Source organism: Ctenopharyngodon idella, chromosome 23 (genome assembly GCF_019924925.1).
Source record: "Ctenopharyngodon idella isolate HZGC_01 chromosome 23, HZGC01, whole genome shotgun sequence".
NCBI lineage: Eukaryota > Metazoa > Chordata > Actinopteri > Cypriniformes > Xenocyprididae > Ctenopharyngodon > Ctenopharyngodon idella.
Window position 1 is genome coordinate 15,101,026 of NC_067242.1, and position 19,518 is coordinate 15,120,543.

A 19,518-nucleotide genomic window follows, 5' to 3' on the forward strand; every position below is an offset into this window, starting at 1 on the left:
GTGCCGGTGTGACGTGAGCACCACTTCCGTGATCTCGGCATCACTGACGTCGCAAACTATTAAATGAACGCGAGCTGCTGCCAGAGACCTTTTTTCCTGTGTTTTGTTGTTTTCTGTGAGGCCTTGATCATCTTTCACTGACCTTTTATAGACTAGAGCTGTCCTTTCATATGCAAATGATTAAGGGAAAAGAATTGTAGCCAGGATAAGTGCTCACAGGTTATCACGAACAAAACGATTATTCTTCTTTTCTCTTCTGTCTCTTATTCCAACTGTTCCAGGGGTGAAAAGCAAGTAGCATTGAGTCGATTGTGAAAGGTGGCGATGTCAGTCTTTTTAACTCTGGCGCTAAAGAAAAGGATACACCGTGGATGACGGTTCACGTCTGTGCATTTCAAACAAAGCTCGCAGTTAGACAAGTCATGCTTTAGTGTCTGGTTGAATCAGGCGTGTACTGACAAGCTCAACCAGATGTTGATGTGGGCCCGGTTGCCAAGTGAAACTTGTATGCTGTGGATTGTCCCCCTTTCCGCCCCCACCGGCCCTCGAGATGTGCTCTCCTTACTCCACAGCTTGGATGTTAAAAACGTCTCTTCCTCTTCCGCGACTTACACTCTGTTCCCCCCGATGTGTGAGAACACATGACTGATGAGGACATGGACATTTCAAACAATCGTAAGGGTTGTTATGAGAAGGACTTGTTATCGTGAGGAAATGTAATTTTTGTCCTCATTGAGAACTTTCATTTTTGAGCGCAGTTATCTAAATGTTTTTGTTGCTCTTGGTCCTTTGCCAGTCAGGATTACATTACTTTTACTGTCAGCTTGCGTCTCATCGGAGAAGGGGATTTTTCCCCTTCGTATTCTCAGGCCTTCTTTGGTTTTTCGTGACGCCTTCTCTACAGGATATTAAAAATGGGGGGGGGGAAAGAAATCCAACTAAAGCAACATTTAGGCATCTCATTGGAAAAAGCAGTCATGAATGGAAATTAACAGAACAGACCAAAATATTGTGTATAATATCCAGAGAATTGTTTTTAAGCAACAATTCAGGTTAAAGAAGAAGAAGAGCATTTGGCTTATGTGAACGCAGTCGTGTCCGTATCGCATTTTGGCAAGTTTTCGAGTACATATGTAGTTATTGTCGTTGTGGCTGTTAGCAGCTAAAGGTCTAAAGGTCCTCACAATATGATATTTTTTGACCATGTGGTGTGTAAAAACAAGCTAATCTTCTCTGTGAGAAAAATATTTTTCATTAATTGTAATGTTAAATGTACATATTAGCATTTGACATTACATCTGTCTCCCGTTTCAAAGCAGTTGAGATTTTATGCTGGAAATCTTTTTTCATACCGTGCAACAAGATAATCTCTTGTGTAGAATTTTGTGTCTCTGTAGATCACAGCATCGCTAACAGCCACTGAGTGTGCATTAAAGGTAACCTCCTCATTGGCAAAGTATCATACCGAGGGATTGTCATATAGCCACAGCTGTTGTGAAGCACCTTATTTCATGTCCAAGTACAGTTACACGGGCCAAAGGTTGAACTTAACAGTCTCATCCTGTTGCTGTTTCTTCCTCCATATGTACTCTAGATAAAACTTTAAGTGAGCTTCATTTAGACAGATGTACACTCAAAAATCGTATGCACCCTCATTGCCGATCTCAGCTGGATAACAAGCCCATTATTAGTCGTCAAGAGAGGGATGAGACCATAATTGAATATGTATGACCGGTAGTGCCTTATGTAAACAGATAAATGAGAGCCTGCCCTCATGAATATTCATGCTGCTTAGTTCATCTGGCCCTATGATGAGGATATTAACACAGCTGTTCCATCTATGTGTATTTGTATTAGGGGTGCTAACGATTAACCGTCGATCGATTAATTGTTGATAATAATTTAATCGATAAAACTTATTGATGGTCGATTAAGCGAGGTCATCATTAGAGTGCGTAGTTTTGAGGTGTATGCGGCTCAAGCGCAAAACATGTGCAGTGAACACACAAGAAAAAATGAAGCGAGCACGTTGTAGTTACGTATTTCAAATGTATTAATGTCTTCGCGCCATGTAATGGATTATGTAGGCTAGCCGTATATTTTGAAACATAAAAAAACCCTCCAAACAAGTTATTTTACTGAACATAAGAACTACTTACTTGTGCAAACGCCACAATGAAAGTGCATAGAATAAACAACAAGTAATAAGATCCTGGTGGATGAGTGATCTTCCAGCGCTGTTTTAGACCGGTCAATCTAAGCGATCAAACCAATCCAAGCATGCTCCAGTTGAAAAATAGTGTCCGATTGGTTTCTACACTTCGTCCCTACCCACTATACCCACCCACCACACCTGAGATCCAGTTTCCATTGGTTGAACTTTCAAATTGCATTTGAAAACACTGCGTCATGATCGCGATGCGATTGGATCCCGGAAGTCTTGTAGCTTTAGCCAAGCAGCATGTCATGTCACTGCATGATCTATCCATTGTTTTATGTTGTGTTTGGGATCGCTCGATACCACCTGCTCTAAATAAAGATACAAGATCTTCTAAGGTTTACTAATGTTTCGCAAAGTTAAAAACAATCATTTTTCATACAAATTCTTGGTGTAGTTGGGTCTCTAACAACAAATATGCTTGTTGTATTCTGCTAGTTGAGGCCTTTTCAATGATATATGACACAAGTGTATCTGTTATGTACAATGATTTTACAGATCACATTTTCATGTAAAGCATGCTATGAAAAGGAGCACTTCTAATATGTCAGCAAATTTAAAAGCCCTTGGTAAGTGATGGTCATGTTCACTGTATTCACTGTAAAGCCAAGCTTCTAAGCTTTAAAGCGACACCTATTTTTTGTTGGTTAAGCAAGTGGTTAAGTAACGCAATAACTTGGTAGCACCCCTAGCTTCGGATCTAAGAGGTTCATTTAATGATTAATCGATCGTTAATTTTAACAACAATCGATTATGGGAATTTATGTAGAAAAATAACAGTTTTACAGACATGACACTGGCCCACTGTTTGCGTTTGTCCAGAGGCTGAGCAGGAGAAGTCCCCGGAGAAGAATTTGGTTAATGCTAGACTTCTCATATCCTGTCTCGCTCTGGTCTGGCATGTGCGCTGGAATCATCTTTAATTATTTGCTTTAAAGGGGGTTAGACTTTCCATCAGTGCAGATGAGTGGCACAGACTGAAGGCTGGTTTTGTGTGGGCGCTCATGGGTCATCGTCTTTTTAGTTTTAATGGCGTGTAGCAACGGAACGAGATTAAATGTGCGGTTCGCGGAGCTCACGTTAGAGAATCGTGGTCATGAAATGAAAAGAACAAAGTATTACATTGAGCCGAGAGAAAAAAGATAATGGTGTCATCTGTATTTTGGGCTTTTGAAGAAACAACGATTTTCTGCCTCACCTTGTCTTCATTTTTTTGGAAGATTTCTTTTAGTTTTATACGGAGACAAAAGGGTGACCGGCTTGCCATGCCCATAACCATTTAAGTTATGGACAATCAAAGAAAGTGTAATAAAAAAGACCTATGGAAAGTGTATGAAAAAACCATTAAGGAAAATTGAGGTCCTTTGGGGTGTTTCATATAAAATCAAATCAGAGGCCTTTGCGAAGATCAAGCGATGCATACGAATGGTGGACCGGAGGGCTGTTAAATCTGACGATGGATGGGGCTAGAAGAATATTTGAGAAAGCACAGATTATTTTCCATTTAATGCCTGCGAGTCTGTGAGATTTGTTGAAACAAATGTATATGTGCCATTTCATGCGCTTGCATCTGGGCTTTGCATTTCAAAACACTCCCTCACCGCAGCTTTATGCTTATTACTGCATGGCATTTGATAGCAAAACAAATCATTCTTCCCCCTGACTATTACCATTCAGAGCTGTAGGTATAATGTGTTTTCTTTGCTTTAATTAGTTGGCGGTTATGCTGATCCAGAGCTTGTTTTCTCTTCTAGGTTGTCATTGACCTTAAAATACCCCCAGTGTCTTGTTGAGGCCTTAGCGATCTGAAAAGCATAACACAATGTGGCCTTCCCCACTGCAGCGCACTGATAATGTTACAGCTGGGCCAAAGCGGCCCATATAGGCTTTCAAATGGCATAAGTGGCAATAACCACAGACTCTTTTAATGTTTCTCTTCATTAGCACTGCTCACGGATATTTTTTCGGTCTCTTGCCCTTTTCATCTGAGAAAGAAACAATTTTCGTCTCTCTTATACCATGCCATTAAATTAATGATTTTTTTAATGAGTCAAAAAAACGGATTAATCATTTTACTATACGTGCGTCATTTTGTCTGGTGATTGTAGGAAGCAGACGGAGCGACGTGACTGCCAGATCCGTCGAAATTAACTTTGAAAATTAAATCGGTAGTTTGCGTGACATTCCGTTTATTTGATAATGGAATATTGTGGCCCTAATTTCAACTCATTCTAATTACATCTGACAGTTGTTTGTTTGGAGTGAAATCCAATTAAAGTGTACACTTTTCAAGCGGAATACTCTGGTTCCTTCTTAAAGAAATAATGACCCCATGATGGCTCTGAAAATAAATGTTTTTTTGTGGGCATACAAGGGTAAACTCGCAACAGCTGTCAGAACAGAGTTTGTTTAAAAAGCAAATGCCTTTGGTCTAAAGTTCATTTGGAGAGCTCTCTAATTAAATATAGGCCCGAACCTTAAGTTAATTAGTAATTCTCTGGCTCCAGAAATTAGAGAGATCTGGAGCACAATCTCTCTTGCTGCCATATAAAGGCATTAAGGCCTGTATGGGAGAACTTAGTTAGCAGTAATTCATGCTTTAATAGATTGTTTGACATGTTTTGTGAAATTCCTGCGTGAAGAATGCTCGGGTTAGCACATAGCTAGCGGCACTGGAATGCATGCAGGGATACCTGGCCTGTGATTATGTTTATAATACTAGATAATTACAGGACCGGCAGGCTGGATGCTCCGTCTTTACTGAGCTGCTTGAACTTTAAACTTTTATTGTTTCTCAGGGAAAATGACAGCACAGAAAGGTCAAAATCTGCGAACGAAAAACGGCCTCTCGTTCCAAATGGCGTCTGCTTACTGCTCCCGGCCCACGCGGTAGCGTGTCAAAACATTCATCAGGTTAAAGTTAGTTAACAGAGGACGACCGTAGAAATATAACACCTGTTTGACAGGCTTAACGGGGTATATTTTTAGATGGCTTGTTAAACTCTGAATTTGCCCCCTCCTATGTGTTTTTTTGGAGGTGAAATATGTGGCCTGTGTTTGACTTTGTGTGTGTGTGTGTGTGTTTGGTCCTCACCTTCGTCTTTACAATACAAGTCATGTTTGCAAAAGCAAAACATGTGTTTGGTTTGTTTGAAGCACGATTACGTGAGCGTCACTCATTCCGCCAACTTCAATTGCCGGATTGCCGTTTTTTAAATTCTGCTTTATTTATTTGTATGTATTGGAAGGGGGCAGTGCTTTCAAACAGATGTGCGTAAAACTGCGATTTATGTAACTGGTAAGCGCTTTCATATTGTATGTATTGTACTCCACAAGAACATGTTTGACCAGTAGATTAATATTTATTTAGCACAGGGAAATCAAGGGATTAGTCAGTCATCATTTTAACTCTAATCCTGCTCGGCAAAAACTAGACAAAGAGGGTGATTACTGAACATGGACTGACAAAGCTACAATTAGATTCTCTGCTTTTCTTGTCGAGAATGGGGGAAAAACACTCACACACAACACACACACAAAGGGATGAAGCTCTGAACTTTTTTCCCCCTCCTGCGAAAGCAGAAAGCAAACATATTCATCACTCGTGCTTGCGCGGACAGCAGAAAGATCACGAGATGAATTCACATCAAGCCAGTGAATCAGAGAAAACAACTCTAATTTTAGTCAGTGCCTCCTTTGAGAAATGTGCGTTTCTAGTGAGTCGGTGTGTGTTTAGTCATATTCTCTGCCAGTGCCAGTGCATGTTTGTATTTGTTTGTGTGTCATTACTATAAAGAGGAAACAGCATATCTGCTTTACTAATTAAGCCATAAGACTCACCAGGGGCAACGCACTGATTTGCATCTGGCTTATTTCTCTTAGCAAAACACACACGGCAAATATGCCTGATGGGTCTCAGGTGGGCAAACGTGCGTGGTTGACTCGGCGATGCTCTCTAAGTTAACTGTCGAAGTTAACTTTGCAAAGCTGAAGTGAGAGAGAAAGAGGTGGGGTTAAAGGGATGATCTGCCGTCACGTGGACACGGGCACCAGAGAAGATGTGAAACCAGATGTGGGGTGAAAAAAAGGCTAAAGAGGAAGACTAGTGGGGAACCTGCCAGCATACGTTCCCCTTTCCCCTCCTTCTCTTTTTCTCAGTTGAAAAAGAATGTTAATGATTTTTTTCACCCCCCTGCGCTCCTCCAGAGACACAGCCTCATTGTTTGTCGTGAGGACCTTTTCTTTCAAACTTAATTACCTTCTCCCCTTTTTTCTGTGACTTGGACTGAAAGTTTGCACTGTGTCGGGAGAGGTCGTCACACATTCTTTTTACGCTCCTTTTCATTAATCCAGGGTGTGCAGGCATTTTCTCTCCGTGTTGGGACGGTAGGGGAGGGTAATGGAAGAGCTTCGGAATGATCCGCAGGAAGCTTAAAGCTGGTTAATGCAGTATAATAGTCTGGACATAGACTGGCCTTTGTTTGTGCGGTTCATTTCGAATCAGGCGTAATTAACTCCAGAGTGTTTCCAGATTGCCAGCGAGGAGAAATTGCAGCCTTCTCTGCTTTGAATTGAGAAAAGACATTAGCTATGTAGATTATGTTTCCCTTTGATACCGGCCTCTCCTGTTAAAAGTTTTCGAATGGGCGAGGGAGTCGTATAAACCCAGGCAGCCTTTTTTGTTCCCCTCGTTTAAAGGGTCTTATTGAAGTAATTTTGAATGTAAAACTCAAGTCATGTGATGCTGTTTTTAATATAATAACATTATTTTCATACTTAAAAAAACTTGTTTTGTGCTTCAAATTGTTTGACTCCTTTGTTAAACGCCAGCCACAGAAAGGTAATTTGTACAACAGCTAAATAGACGTCTTTTTGCTGATGTGGATTTGCCACACCCGACAGTAATGATATGTTGTGTATTGAAAATGAGGCCCTTAAATGTGGTTATGGCACAGGGGAGATATCCTGCTTCTACTGTTACACCTCTGGGCATCGACAGGGTCGGGAAAAGCCTTTGTGAAAAAAGGGTCATGCAAAACCGTTTCCCCCCCTTCGCTCCTCTCCCCTTTTGCAATTCTTTCTCTCTCTTTTTTTGGACTTAAACAAGAAAGAATTAAGCCTCCCGGTGTCCTTGGAGGCTAGAGAAGCTCTTGATGTTTGGATAATACCACTTTGATGGATTTTTCATCAGTTCTTTCTGCATGGCAACAAATAAACAAGTATAATTAGACTTGTGAAGGCCCATTCATGGCTTTGTTAGGATTAGATATATGTGCAGTTTGCATGCTGTGACTCTCCTTTGTCTTTCCCTAACTCACTATGACATTTTGATAGAGGATTTAGTGTTGAGAAAAACCCCAGCAGAGGCTGGGGTGACCTTTCTTAAATCGGATATAATTCGAAGGCGTTTTACCTATTTTTCCTGTTTTTTTCTTTCACACTCGTACTGCAGTTCCACTTGAGTAACGCACGACACGCATGTGCACGCTAACGTTTAACGTTTCTCTACGACTCCAAAAAAATAAAAAAGGACGACCTGAAAAACTATTTAGGGAAGAAAGGGTGAGTGAAATCCTTTTTCTTAGGGAGGCGGGTGGGTTGGATCAGGGGAGTCTTAGCACAAGGGTAAACCTAGCATTCCTACTCCATTATTCCTGTCTCTTGATCAGATCTCATTCTTTTTAATCACTTCACAGGCAGCGTCTCCACAGAGCACCGAGAGAGAAGCTGAGACAGTCTTAATTAAAAAAACAGAGGTAGAAACACTGTTTGCCATCTTTTTCTTCTAATGGGAACGGGAGCCATTTCCATGCAATGAGATCTGTCCTTATTGTTTTGAGAGAGCGCTCTTTTGGTTCCAAGAAAAAGAGCTTAGTATTTGTTTTTTTCTTTTTGTAGCCTTTGCTTTTTAGACCGAATAGAAGGAGGGAAAGCAAGACGAGAGAAAATCTGTTTCACAGTTAAGTTACAACACGTTGGAGGAATTGTAGAACGGTGTATAGAAAAAGGTGTTAACAGAGGGGGAAAAAGCAGTCAAAAAGAACATAGAGCCCCTTTTAATAGCAAAGTGCATACTTAAGACTACTTTCTGTCTTTTAGGGTGGAAAAGAGAGTATGTTAACTATTGAGATTTTCTTTTCTGTAGCTGGTTTGAAGAAAGATGCCTGCATGTGATTCTTTTAAAGTTGTTCTTGTCAGGCATATTGAGCACTTGAGAATGTCTGGATAATATTCAGTGACTTGTTGTAGCTGTGATATATTTATTTATTTATTTATTGTGAGAACAAATTGATAGGCACACTTAAGTTACCAGGCTGATTGTCAATGAAATGTCTTCTGATGCGAAATATCAATATGAAAGCGAGAGGTGCTCTCAGCATCCCCGGATACTTGCCTTGTATCAAAACAAGCACAGCTCTGAGCTGTTTAGCTCTTTTGTGCCTTGCTTTATAATTCATAGCCATGTAATGATTCACATGCATAGCCAAAAATGTAGAGACACAGGCAAATCCAGAGGATGCATCTCTCTCAGCACTTCAAGTGTCAAGATATGCATAATTCATCTCAAACTGTGCGTTTTATGTCCGGACCCGCATTAAGCGATGTTGTGTGTTAAGGATTGGAAGGGAAATCAACAAACACACATAGTTGCACACAAAATCTCTGCATAAATTCTGTTTTTCTGCCACCTGAAAGAAAGAAAAAAGAGAATGAAGAAACCAGGTGTGTAATTACAGCTTCCTTATTGTATTTGATACCTTTTAAAGGCTGAATTCAAACAGAAACAAATCACAGGCAGTCGCTGACAAGGTAGACACATGAGGGAGAGTGTGTGTTTTGTGAAGGTTGCTTGTTTTATGATGTGCAGTGGGTTTTGTGTTAACGTCGCTGGAATGTTGTGTGCGGCTCACACACTCACCCAGCGCCCACAGGCCCTGGAGGCACAGCTGCTGGCTCTGTGATCTTACACCGGGAGATGCAGAAATTATCACAGGAGAACACTGTAATCTAGCCCTCGCTTCCCTGCCAAACGTGTGTTTTTGGAGACGTATTCCTCTCGGCTTACATAAATGACCCCCCGCCCCACTTTGCCACTGCACACATACATAGACACACCTTTTTCTTTTCTTGTGTGAAGCTAATTTTAATAGGTGCTAATTTTGCACTAATTGCTGCATAGTTTTGCTTTCAGGGCATTTGGGAGCAATCTCAGGTCTTTATTTTCACATTGTGTTTTCATTGTGCAGATCACCCCCACCATCTTATTTATAATACAATTTAATTTTCATTTCATTAATGTGATGTTATTTTTGTTATTTTTTATTTCTGTATGTTTCCTTGTGTTAGCTGATGAGATTATTCTTGATTTGAATAGTAAAAATATTTAATTTCTGTGTGTAATATTCATATTATATTTTCAACGTATTTAGCCAAGACATATTATAAATGAATTCCCAAATAGCTTTGTATCAAAATAGGTATCCACAAAAATAAATAAATAAATAAATGTGCACACAGCTAGGTGGAAAGGGCTGTAATTGTTGTTTAATTTTGCATCATCTTTCAACCTCATTCCCATTTGAAAAAAAAGTGCTTTTCCAAATTGCATCGTGTTCAATAAGCTATTATCAGATTTCCTATATTTTTGAGAATAATTAGAAAATAAAGCCTGGCACAGCAGCAGACAGAGCTGTCGTTTTAAAATTCTGAGACTGTCTTGACTGTATTTAATTTTCATTGAAAGCACAGCAGTTGCAAGCCTGTCATTGTTGGCCTTCACCACAAATCTCTACCTCTTCTGCACACACTGATATCACCCTAATAATTTGGAGCAGCTGGGTTTCTTTTCGCTCTCCGGGCCTCATTCGCCGAGCCTGGGCATGGTAGGCACAAACACTTTGGATCCAACTCTATTCAGTGTCCAAACTTATGTGCCAAGTCCCAGTCTTTGAATCTGCATTGCCAGCCTTGAGAATAAATTGTCTGTGGTCCAAGAAATATGATTGAAGGGTTTTCATCAGCAAGGTGCGCGTATGATTTGTGAAAGCCAGGAGAGACCCTGATTGAGGCAGTGACAGTTGGGAGATGGGCAGCCATCCAGGATAGATAACATCACAATGGTATTTCAAATGGTGTGCTTTATGTGCTTGGGTTTTTGTGAGCTGCCAAGGATGAAAAATGAAAAACAAAAAAAGTGAAAAGAAATTGGTAGATGGCCCTCCCGGGGTGACTGGACTGGGTGTGCTAAATATTAATTTGAGTTTGGGGTGATTGTCGGAGAGGCAAAAGCGTGGGTTAGAATTTGGATGGCTGCTTACTCAGGGCTTGTTAGATACCTGCTGGGGGATCTCTCCGAGGGAAGATTTGGAGTAAGCTGATTTACTGAATAACATAGAAACCAAAGAGATACCGCCTCTCTCTGCCAAAGTGGTCATGATTTGAATGTGGTGGTTCATCCCCCTTTTCTTTGCTTATTGTAATTATGTTACAGTGATAAAGGGGCTCACAGAAACATTTGTGTGGAAGTTGACTTTTTTTAAGGGGAGTGCTGCACTGGTTATTGAAAGTCTCATACTTCAACCTTTTTTAACTATTGAAATCTCTTGCTAACTTCAGCTAAAATCAATGGAGTGTGTCTGTGTATTTAAAAATCATACAGCTTTTTTCTAGATAGATCTCCGCTGCTCATTTTTGAGCTAATTCAAGAGTAATTGCAGAGCAGGAATGCTTTCTGTATTATCAAGGACAGCACATGCTGAAGATCAGGTATGCCATCATTATACACGTTCTAATATGTCTTTGCTCTTTTGTTTTTTTATTTATGCAGGTCCCTGACAGGCTGGATGAAATGAGATCCCCATGTAGCGATTACCATGGAAACTTGTGACTCCCCTTCTCTCTCAAGGCAGGAAAATGGGCAGCAGATATCAAAGCTACGTGAGACGACACATCTTGATAATGAGGTGCCAGAGAAAGTCCCTGGGATGGAGCCTGACAAGGAAAACAGCCCTGCGGATGACAACCTGAGGACGGAGGAGAGCCGTCGAGAGACCGCATCAGGACTGAACGCGGAGAATGCGATAGGTGCGGCCACTAAAGACATCCCCTGCAACGAATGTGCCACTTCCTTCTCGAGTTTACAAAAATACATGGAGCACCACTGCCCGAACGCTCGCCTTCCCCTTCTGAAGGACGAGAACGAGAGCGAGGTCAGCGACCTTGAGGACAGCGATGTAGAGAACCTGACAGGAGAGATAGTTTACCAGCCAGATGGCTCAGCTTTTATTCTTGAGGACTCCAAAGAAGGTGGCCAGAATGCCCAGTCAGGGGTCAAAAGCCTCTTCTCCCCAGCACTGTTTTCAAACTCTCAAACTGCTGCCGGGGACAAGACTGAGCAGTCGGCCACAGCCCCCATGTCCTTTTATCCACAAGTGATCAATACCTTTCACATCGCTTCATCCCTCGGGAAACCATTTACGGCCGATCAGGCTTTCCCAAATACCTCAGCATTAGCAGGAGATGGTCCTGTGTTGCACAGTTTCCGTGTCTACGATCTCCGACACAAGAGTGATAAAGACTATCTTACCATTGATGGTGCAGCCAAAAACTCCTGTGTGTCCAAAGATGTTCCAAACAATGTGGACTTGTCTAAATTTGATGGTTGCATTAGTGATGGGAAAAGGAAACCTATTCTGATGTGTTTCTTGTGCAAGTTGTCTTTTGGTTATAGTAGGTCATTTGTAACCCATGCTGTGCATGATCATCGGATGACCCTCAATGAGCAGGAGCAGAAGCTCCTTAGTAATAAATATGTCTCTGCCATCATACAGGGCATTGGTAAAGACAAAGAACCTCTTATAAGCTTTCTGGAACCAAAAAAAAACAATTCTGTGTTACCACATTTTTCTACTGCAAACTTCATGGGCCCTGATCCAGGCATTCGCAGCCTGTGGAACACCTTTCACATGGAAAACGGTGATTCCCTGCAGGCTGGTTTCGCCTTCCTGAAAGGAAGTGCCAGTTTGGCATCTTCTGCAGACCAGTCGCCCAGGAGTGCCCAGATGCCAAAGGCTGAACTGAACCTCGGGGTTGCGGCCACCTCGGCGCTCAAGTCCCCCGTCGGCTCCGCGTCTCTCCAGCGCTCGTCACCAGGGTCGGCTGGGTGCAGGGATCAGGAGAGCAACTGTGAACGGCAGAAGGACGTTAGCACTTTGCATGCGAATGGTGAGCTCCCCATCAAAAGCGAGCCCAGAGATGTGGCTGATGCTGAGGAGGACGAAGACATGTATTCGAACGAGCTCGACGACGATGGTGTTTGTGAACTTGGGGATAGTACCAGTAGCAAAGATTTCCCTCTCTTAAACCAAAGCATTTCTCCTTTTTCGTCCAGTGTGCTAAAATTTAGTGAAAGGGGTACTACTTCCTCTGTGACTGTTGCCAATGACCTAGAGAAGACAAAGCAAGCTGCTGCCAGCTTGGACTACAGCAATGACTCTACGAGTGGAGGCAGCAAAGACGGCTGTGACTCCAACAGCGGCAGGGATGGCAGTCCACCATCTCTTCCTCTTGACCTGATGCGACGAGATGACGAGAGCCCAGGCCCACTGCACCAGCATGCTGCCACGCCCAGCACCCCTGGCACCCCTGGCCCAGGAGAGGGCTCTCCTGGAAGTGGAATTGAATGCCCCAAGTGCGACACTGTCTTAGGTTCCTCCCGTTCACTTGGTGGTCACATGACCATGATGCACTCACGGAACTCTTGCAAGACGCTGAAATGCCCCAAATGCAATTGGCACTACAAATACCAGCAGACCCTGGATGCTCACATGAAGGAGAAGCACCCAGAGTCTGGAGGCTCTTGCGTCTATTGCCGCACGGGCCAGCCTCATCCTCGACTAGCCCGGGGCGAGAGCTATACCTGCGGCTACAAACCTTTCCGCTGCGAGGTGTGCAACTACTCCACAACCACCAAAGGCAACCTTAGCATACACATGCAGTCAGACAAGCACCTCAACAATGTGCAGACGCTGCAGAACGGAGGAACTGAAGCCATCTACAACCACACTGCTCCTGTGTCAAACGCCAGCCTGAGCGGATGTGGTACGCCCTCGCCCTCCAAGCCCAAACAGAAGCCCACGTGGCGATGTGAGGTCTGCGACTATGAGACCAACGTGGCTCGCAACTTGCGCATTCATATGACAAGTGAGAAACACATGCACAACATGATGCTTCTTCAGCAGAACATGAAGCAGATCCAGCACAATCTGCATCTAGGTTTGGCGCCGGCCGAGGCAGAGCTCTACCAGTACTACCTGGCCCAGAACATCGGCCTCACCGGGATGAAACTGGATAACCCTTCAGACCCGCAGATGATGATCAACCCCTTCCAGCTTGACCCTAACACTGCCGCAGCTCTGGCTCCTGGTCACGGTAAGTAGTTTTCCCTTGGATATGCTTGTCACTCACTTTCTTTTGTTCTCTCTTTCCTTCACTGACTCTGGTCTTATTACTCCTGTCATTATTGTATCCTGCTCTCAATCTGTTCTGTGATTTGAGCTGCTATGTGAGAATCTGTTTCTTCATTTTCTAAGCTTAGTCTTTTGCTCCACCCAGAAAAACCTCATCTTAACATGGACTGTAGGGAAGATTGCACACAACACAACTAGATTTTTTAGCAGTAGCAGTTTTTGTTCTTTCACTTTGTCGATCAAGACCAAACACAGGATTTCTGAATCTGTTTCTGAAAGCCGATACCCTTGTGCATTCATCTCATGGATTTTTACCTCCATACTTAGTATAGACTGACACATATGCATTAGCCCATCAAGAAATATTGTTTTCACAGAATACATTGTTTTTTATCTAGCAACTCAGAAACTCTGTCGGACAAAATGCTATATTTGTACCTTGTCTTGATCTTGTGTAATTATTAATTTCAGAGCTTTTTTCCAGGGGGTTGAGGGTAAGGAAAATGATCCAGTTTGCTTCTAAAAGTGCAGAGATCAAAGGACTAAATTACAATTGGATGTAAGCTGATCTGTTTTTTATTATTTTAATTTTTAGGACTACTATTAAGGCAGGCTCGTTTTATATCGATCAGTTTGATGTCTTTAAAGAGAGAGAGAGAGAGAAAAACGTGGCTGAGTACAAACTCAGGAATGCCTGGTAGGAGTAATTAAAGCTATCTGATGAGGGAGTTTAGAACTTGAAAGGGATGATTGTAATTGATCCTGATTCAATCCTATTATAGCTTTTTATAGTTAAGGCTTTATAAAAGCCATACTCCTTACTGGGGCTTTATTTTATCAAATCCTTTTGTATGGGTGCCCTACACCAGTCTCTCAGCTCTTTTTTATATTTCATTTAATAAAAAAAAAAACCTTTTCTCTTTTTCTCCTCCCTGTGACTGGGCCCCACCTCTTCCCTTCTCCCTCTCTCTCCCTCTCTCCCTCTCTTTCTCTCTCTCTCTCTCTCTCTCTCTCTCTCTCTCTGCCTGCAGTAAATAATGAGCTGCCTGCGGAGCTGCGTCTTGTGAGTGGTCAGCTAATGGGTGATGACCTGTCCGTCCTCTCTGCTGGGGAGCTGTCACCTTGCATCAACGACCCGCTGCTGAAACTCTTCCAGTGCGCGGTGTGCAACAAATACAGCTCTGACAGCCTGGAGGCCCTCAGCGGGCACGTGGCGGCAGAGAGATCGCTTCCGGAAGAGGAGTGGAGAGCCGTGATGGGAGACGTCTACCAGTGCAAGCTGTGCAACTACAACACGCAGCTCAAGGCCAATTTCCAGCTCCACTGCAAGACCGACAAGCACATGCAGAAGTATCAGCTGGTGGCCCACATCAAGGAAGGTGGCAAAGCCAACCAGTGGCGTCTCAAGTGCATTGCCATCGGCAACCCCGTGCACCTGAAGTGCAATGCCTGTGACTACTACAGCAACAGTGTGGAGAAGCTAAGACTGCATGCAACCAACCAGAGGCACGAAGCGGCGCTGAAGGTCTACAAGGTCAGTTATGTTTACTTTGTGTTGAACTGTGTCATGACCCACTGTCCTAGTTCTGGATGTTCTCTGTAGGTTAATATTTACTTTGTTTTATTTAACTTGCATTGCATTACACATATTTTGTATTTTGTATTGCATTACACATATTTTGTCACTGCGTTTGACGGCGGACCTTTAATTCAGTGGTCATGGTCAAAAGAGCACAAACGGTGAACATTTGTTTTGTAGCACCTTTTTTTTATGATGTCAAATGTCATTAGTCCAGCTGTAAATTTGATTTGGCCTTCCATGCTCGCCCTTTTCTCAGTTTCCTCTGCTCTCTTTCCTGTAAAGACAGGAATACGCCAGTCAGCCTGTTTACATGATGCCTTTCAGAAATCAAACCTAATTGAATTTATGCCAGAAATATCAATATGTTTAACAGTTGGCCACTGTTATAGCACTTCACTGAATTTTCACCTCTGTGGAGAGCTGCCCCCTCAGCTGGTGAATAACAACAAACATCATGTGAACAGCTGACAGGTTTTGAACGTGTGACCATGTGTGTTCGTCCACATGCATGCATAAGAAAGGGAAAATGTCATGATTATTTTTAGATCACCCTGCTTTATACCAGTTTTTTAACGTGTACAAATCATGTTTTAATGCACCTTCTCTTTTTGATTTGCGGGTCATATTTTACTGCTGTGCTCCAGGCCTAAGACAGATAACTGATCCACAGCGATGGGGGTTGAACAGAGGCCACTGCAGCCTCATCCTGTTCTTAAGTGCATTTGGGTGTTGACTTACTGGACTTGTGTGATTGCCTGAAACAATAATACTAACATCCTGAAATCATAGACCAGCATCACATCCCAGACACATTAGTGGACTCCTCTGGATAAACTGTATTAACTTAATGAGGATCTATTGACCAGCATTAGTCACTTTTGACTTGTGTGCTCGTAAGCCGGACTGGGCTGTATATTTAGAAAAGTGAATTTAGCAGCTGACAATGGCTAGACTACATAAGAAATTGGCAGCCTTGTGATGATAGCAATAATGCGAACAATTCATTACTTTGACCCAATTACGCATATGGTCATTCAAAAAGGGCTTTTTAAGAGGAAAGTACAACTACTGTCACTTTCACACTGTGAACCTCCTGAAAAAGATTTAGGTCAGATCCAAATGCTCAAAAAGGAGAATAACAAATGGTCCGGTTTTACTTTTTTTTTTTTTTTTTAACAAAAATTAGACTTTTAGCAGTGTTAGAAATACAGAGCAAGTAACTAAACAACAAAGGGCAAATCCTCCAATGGGTGAAGTCAGCATGAGGCAAATAAAGGGGCTGAAAGAATCGCATGTGGTATTTGGAGGCCTGGCATTAAAGACACAGTCCATGGGAATGTTTTGAAATCCTTAGCAGTTTAGAAAGGGGTGGGGGGTCAGGGGGCTTGGCTAATTCTCTAAGCAAATAAAAAGGCTCCATGGCAACAGAGAGCATTTCGGATCACATCGAAAGACAAATAGATTGGAGATTAGAAGAAGAGAAAGGCATAGCTTAGCTATGATCTTAGTAAGTCTCGCAGTAGATTTGTTTCTTCACGTGCACGTGTAGTTGGATCACTGCCTGATTATTGACTTGATTGTTTGCGTTCATTCTGAGATGTTTAATTAGAGTTTACCTGATTTTTTTTTTAGGAACTAAAAATCATGCATCTTTTACAGTTACACTTTCTTTTCTAGAACAGCACATGCAGAGTATGTAGGATTAAAATGATCTCAATCTTTTGGTTTTAATCCTAAACCAGCACAACAATCGTGTTTTTTTCTTTTGAAGCTTGGAAACGAGTGATGTAGTCTAACAGAGAGAAAAATAATCTAATGAAATCTGTAGTTTTAATAGTTTTTATTAAAAGTTAAAGTACTTGCTGAGGTAAAAAAAACAAAAAACATTAGCACTCAATTGGACGCCTACCCATTTGAGTTTTATTGGCTCACATTTTAAGAAGTGTTAGAACAGGTGATGGGGGCTGAATTTTGATGGAGAGAGAAGGGTGTCCATTTGACACAGAGGGGGTGAGGGGGTTCGCTCTGGCTCTCTCATCTCCTCGCGCCCCCACCTTTATCCAAAGAGAGGGAAATCTGTTCTACAGATGCGGCTTCTAATGCTTTTGGCAGAAACCGGACCGTTTCGCTCATGTATATTTGGTAGTAAATGTTGGGAAAAAAGAAAAAGAGGTTTCTTTATTTGACTAGAAAAACACCTCGTCTTTTATGTTCAAAGGTGAAAGGGTAGCGCACTAAAGAACAAAGTATTGATGACCTTTCCATATGAGCCCCGCAACACAAAGTATCATTATGGCCCAAAAATGATTGAGGATACAAACAAAAAGCATATTCAGTATTTTTATTGCAGCTTTGTACCTACAATTTTTTTTTTTGGTAGAGGAGTTCAGATTTTCCAGACATTAAAAAAGAGCTAAATTACATTAGCAGTGCAATGTTTCTTTTCTGTGAAAAGCTATGGCTTCTCATAGGTGGTTTTAAAGCTCCCAAGCCCACACCTAAAACAGCCTTGGATTTTATTCACTATTATGAAGTAATTCGGTTATTAAAATAAATACAATACACATTCTTGACCTCTTAGTGTTTGGCTTTAGCCTACAGAAATGATATATTGTCGTTATACAATTATCGTTAATAAGCTCTCAAATAAACGCAGATGTAGTTGAGTGTAAATCTGTCAAGGCCATTCAAAGGCTGTGTAACGCTTGATTAAGAAACGGTGAGAAATGTGTGTTGCTCCAAAGAGCCGATTTGCGCTGGGCACTTGGGTCATTTGAAGCCAAGAATGTTCATGGTCAATGTGTTGGAAGCGGGGGGAAAGGCAGATACGACCCACACCTGTTCACCAGGTGGTCCTCGCTGTGCTCTTCTCTTCTATCTCCCACTCTGCCTCTCACTTTTCCTCCCCCTCTGTTTGTCTATTCCCTTCTCTCTCTGTACTTCCGCTCTCTGGAGGCTTGTGTGCAGCACATAAGGATGTCCAGCATGTATCCCCCAGTTGCGCGTCAGGAGCTATGAACTGCTTAATTACAGCAGCCGCCCCCCTCCCAGAGCATCCGTCATCAGTCAAGCAGAATTTTCTGTCTGTCTGGAGTGCACGGCTCCATTTCCATATTTGTATTTTCCTCCTTTTTTTCTTCTTCCTTGTCTCTTTTCTCCTCGTTTTGAGCCACAGGGGCCGTAGCACACATAATGCGCCTCTCTCTGGTGGAGGCAGGCAGGGAGATGGAGCCGCAGCGACTGGCTTTCCGTGGCCTTGTCCCCAGGGAGAGGCAGATAGCCCATCTCATTATCCATGATACGGATGGCAACACCATTGGTCGGGGCAGGGAAATGAGAGGGGAAATTAAAAGAGGGGAGCGGAGAAAAGAGGGAGGAGGAGAGAATGCGAGAGTGAGGAGACTGGAATTTCAGATTTATCAAAAGACTTTTCCCAACCCCTTTTTATGTTTTTCCCCTTTTATTCTTATCCAGAAGGTCAGTATTTCCTCCTCATTTCCCCTTTTTTTTTCTCTCACTCTTTTGCTATATCTTTCTATACCAAGATGGCTGCCGGTTGATGGGCACATTATATTACAGCACATTCATTACTGAAGGTCAGCCTCACTCCTTCTCATTTGAAAATCAAATGCCCCATATATATGCAGCTCAAATTATTGTCTGTCATTTCCCCCGATCTGATGGTAAAATGGACAGGAGATTGAGTTGAGGGTATTTGCATAAAAAGCCATTGTGCTATAGAAGAACGAGGAGGATCTATTTTGCATGAGCCTTCATATAGCATCATCATCATTGGTGTTGTCCTAAAGCACACATTGTATTTTATTTTGGGGCTTTTTTCCCATAGTTTCGTAATAAATACAGGCTGGATTCAAACCAGCGTCTCCAACGTGAGCACCAAAAAATGTATTTTTGACAATTATTCATTCATAGTCATTTCAAAGCTTTGTGACTTTCTTCTGCAGACCACAGAAAATATTTTTTGTCCATATAATTAAAGTCAATAGCATTAGCAAAATAGCATTGGGCCCTAATGACTTTTTTTAAAATTAAAAACAGCAGTTAAAACATTCTTCAAAATATCTTCTTTTGTGTTCTGCAAAAGAAGAAGAAAACAGGTTTGAAATGACATAAATTTTCATTTTTGGGTGAACTATTGCTTTTAACCACCCTGAAGTGCATCAAAATATGCCATTTTCAGTTTGTTTAACCATGTTTGTTGCATTTATTCTCATGCTATCTGCACTTTA

The 19,518-nt window shown here is 42.1% G+C and overlaps 1 protein-coding gene across 4 annotated transcripts in view; it reads left to right on the forward strand.

The window, feature by feature from the left end:
• The window catches only part of zfhx4 (zinc finger homeobox 4), a 76,738-nt gene that overhangs the window by 8,565 nt on the left and 48,655 nt on the right, over positions 1 to 19,518 (forward strand). For all 4 annotated transcript variants that reach the window (XM_051881973.1, XM_051881972.1, XM_051881975.1 and 1 more), the window contains exons 2-3: positions 11,046 to 13,648; positions 14,718 to 15,220. In XM_051881973.1, coding sequence (XP_051737933.1) covers positions 11,092 to 13,648; positions 14,718 to 15,220 — 3,060 coding nt within the window. In that variant the 5' untranslated portion in view covers positions 11,046 to 11,091. The remainder of the gene's footprint in view (positions 1 to 11,045; positions 13,649 to 14,717; positions 15,221 to 19,518) is intronic.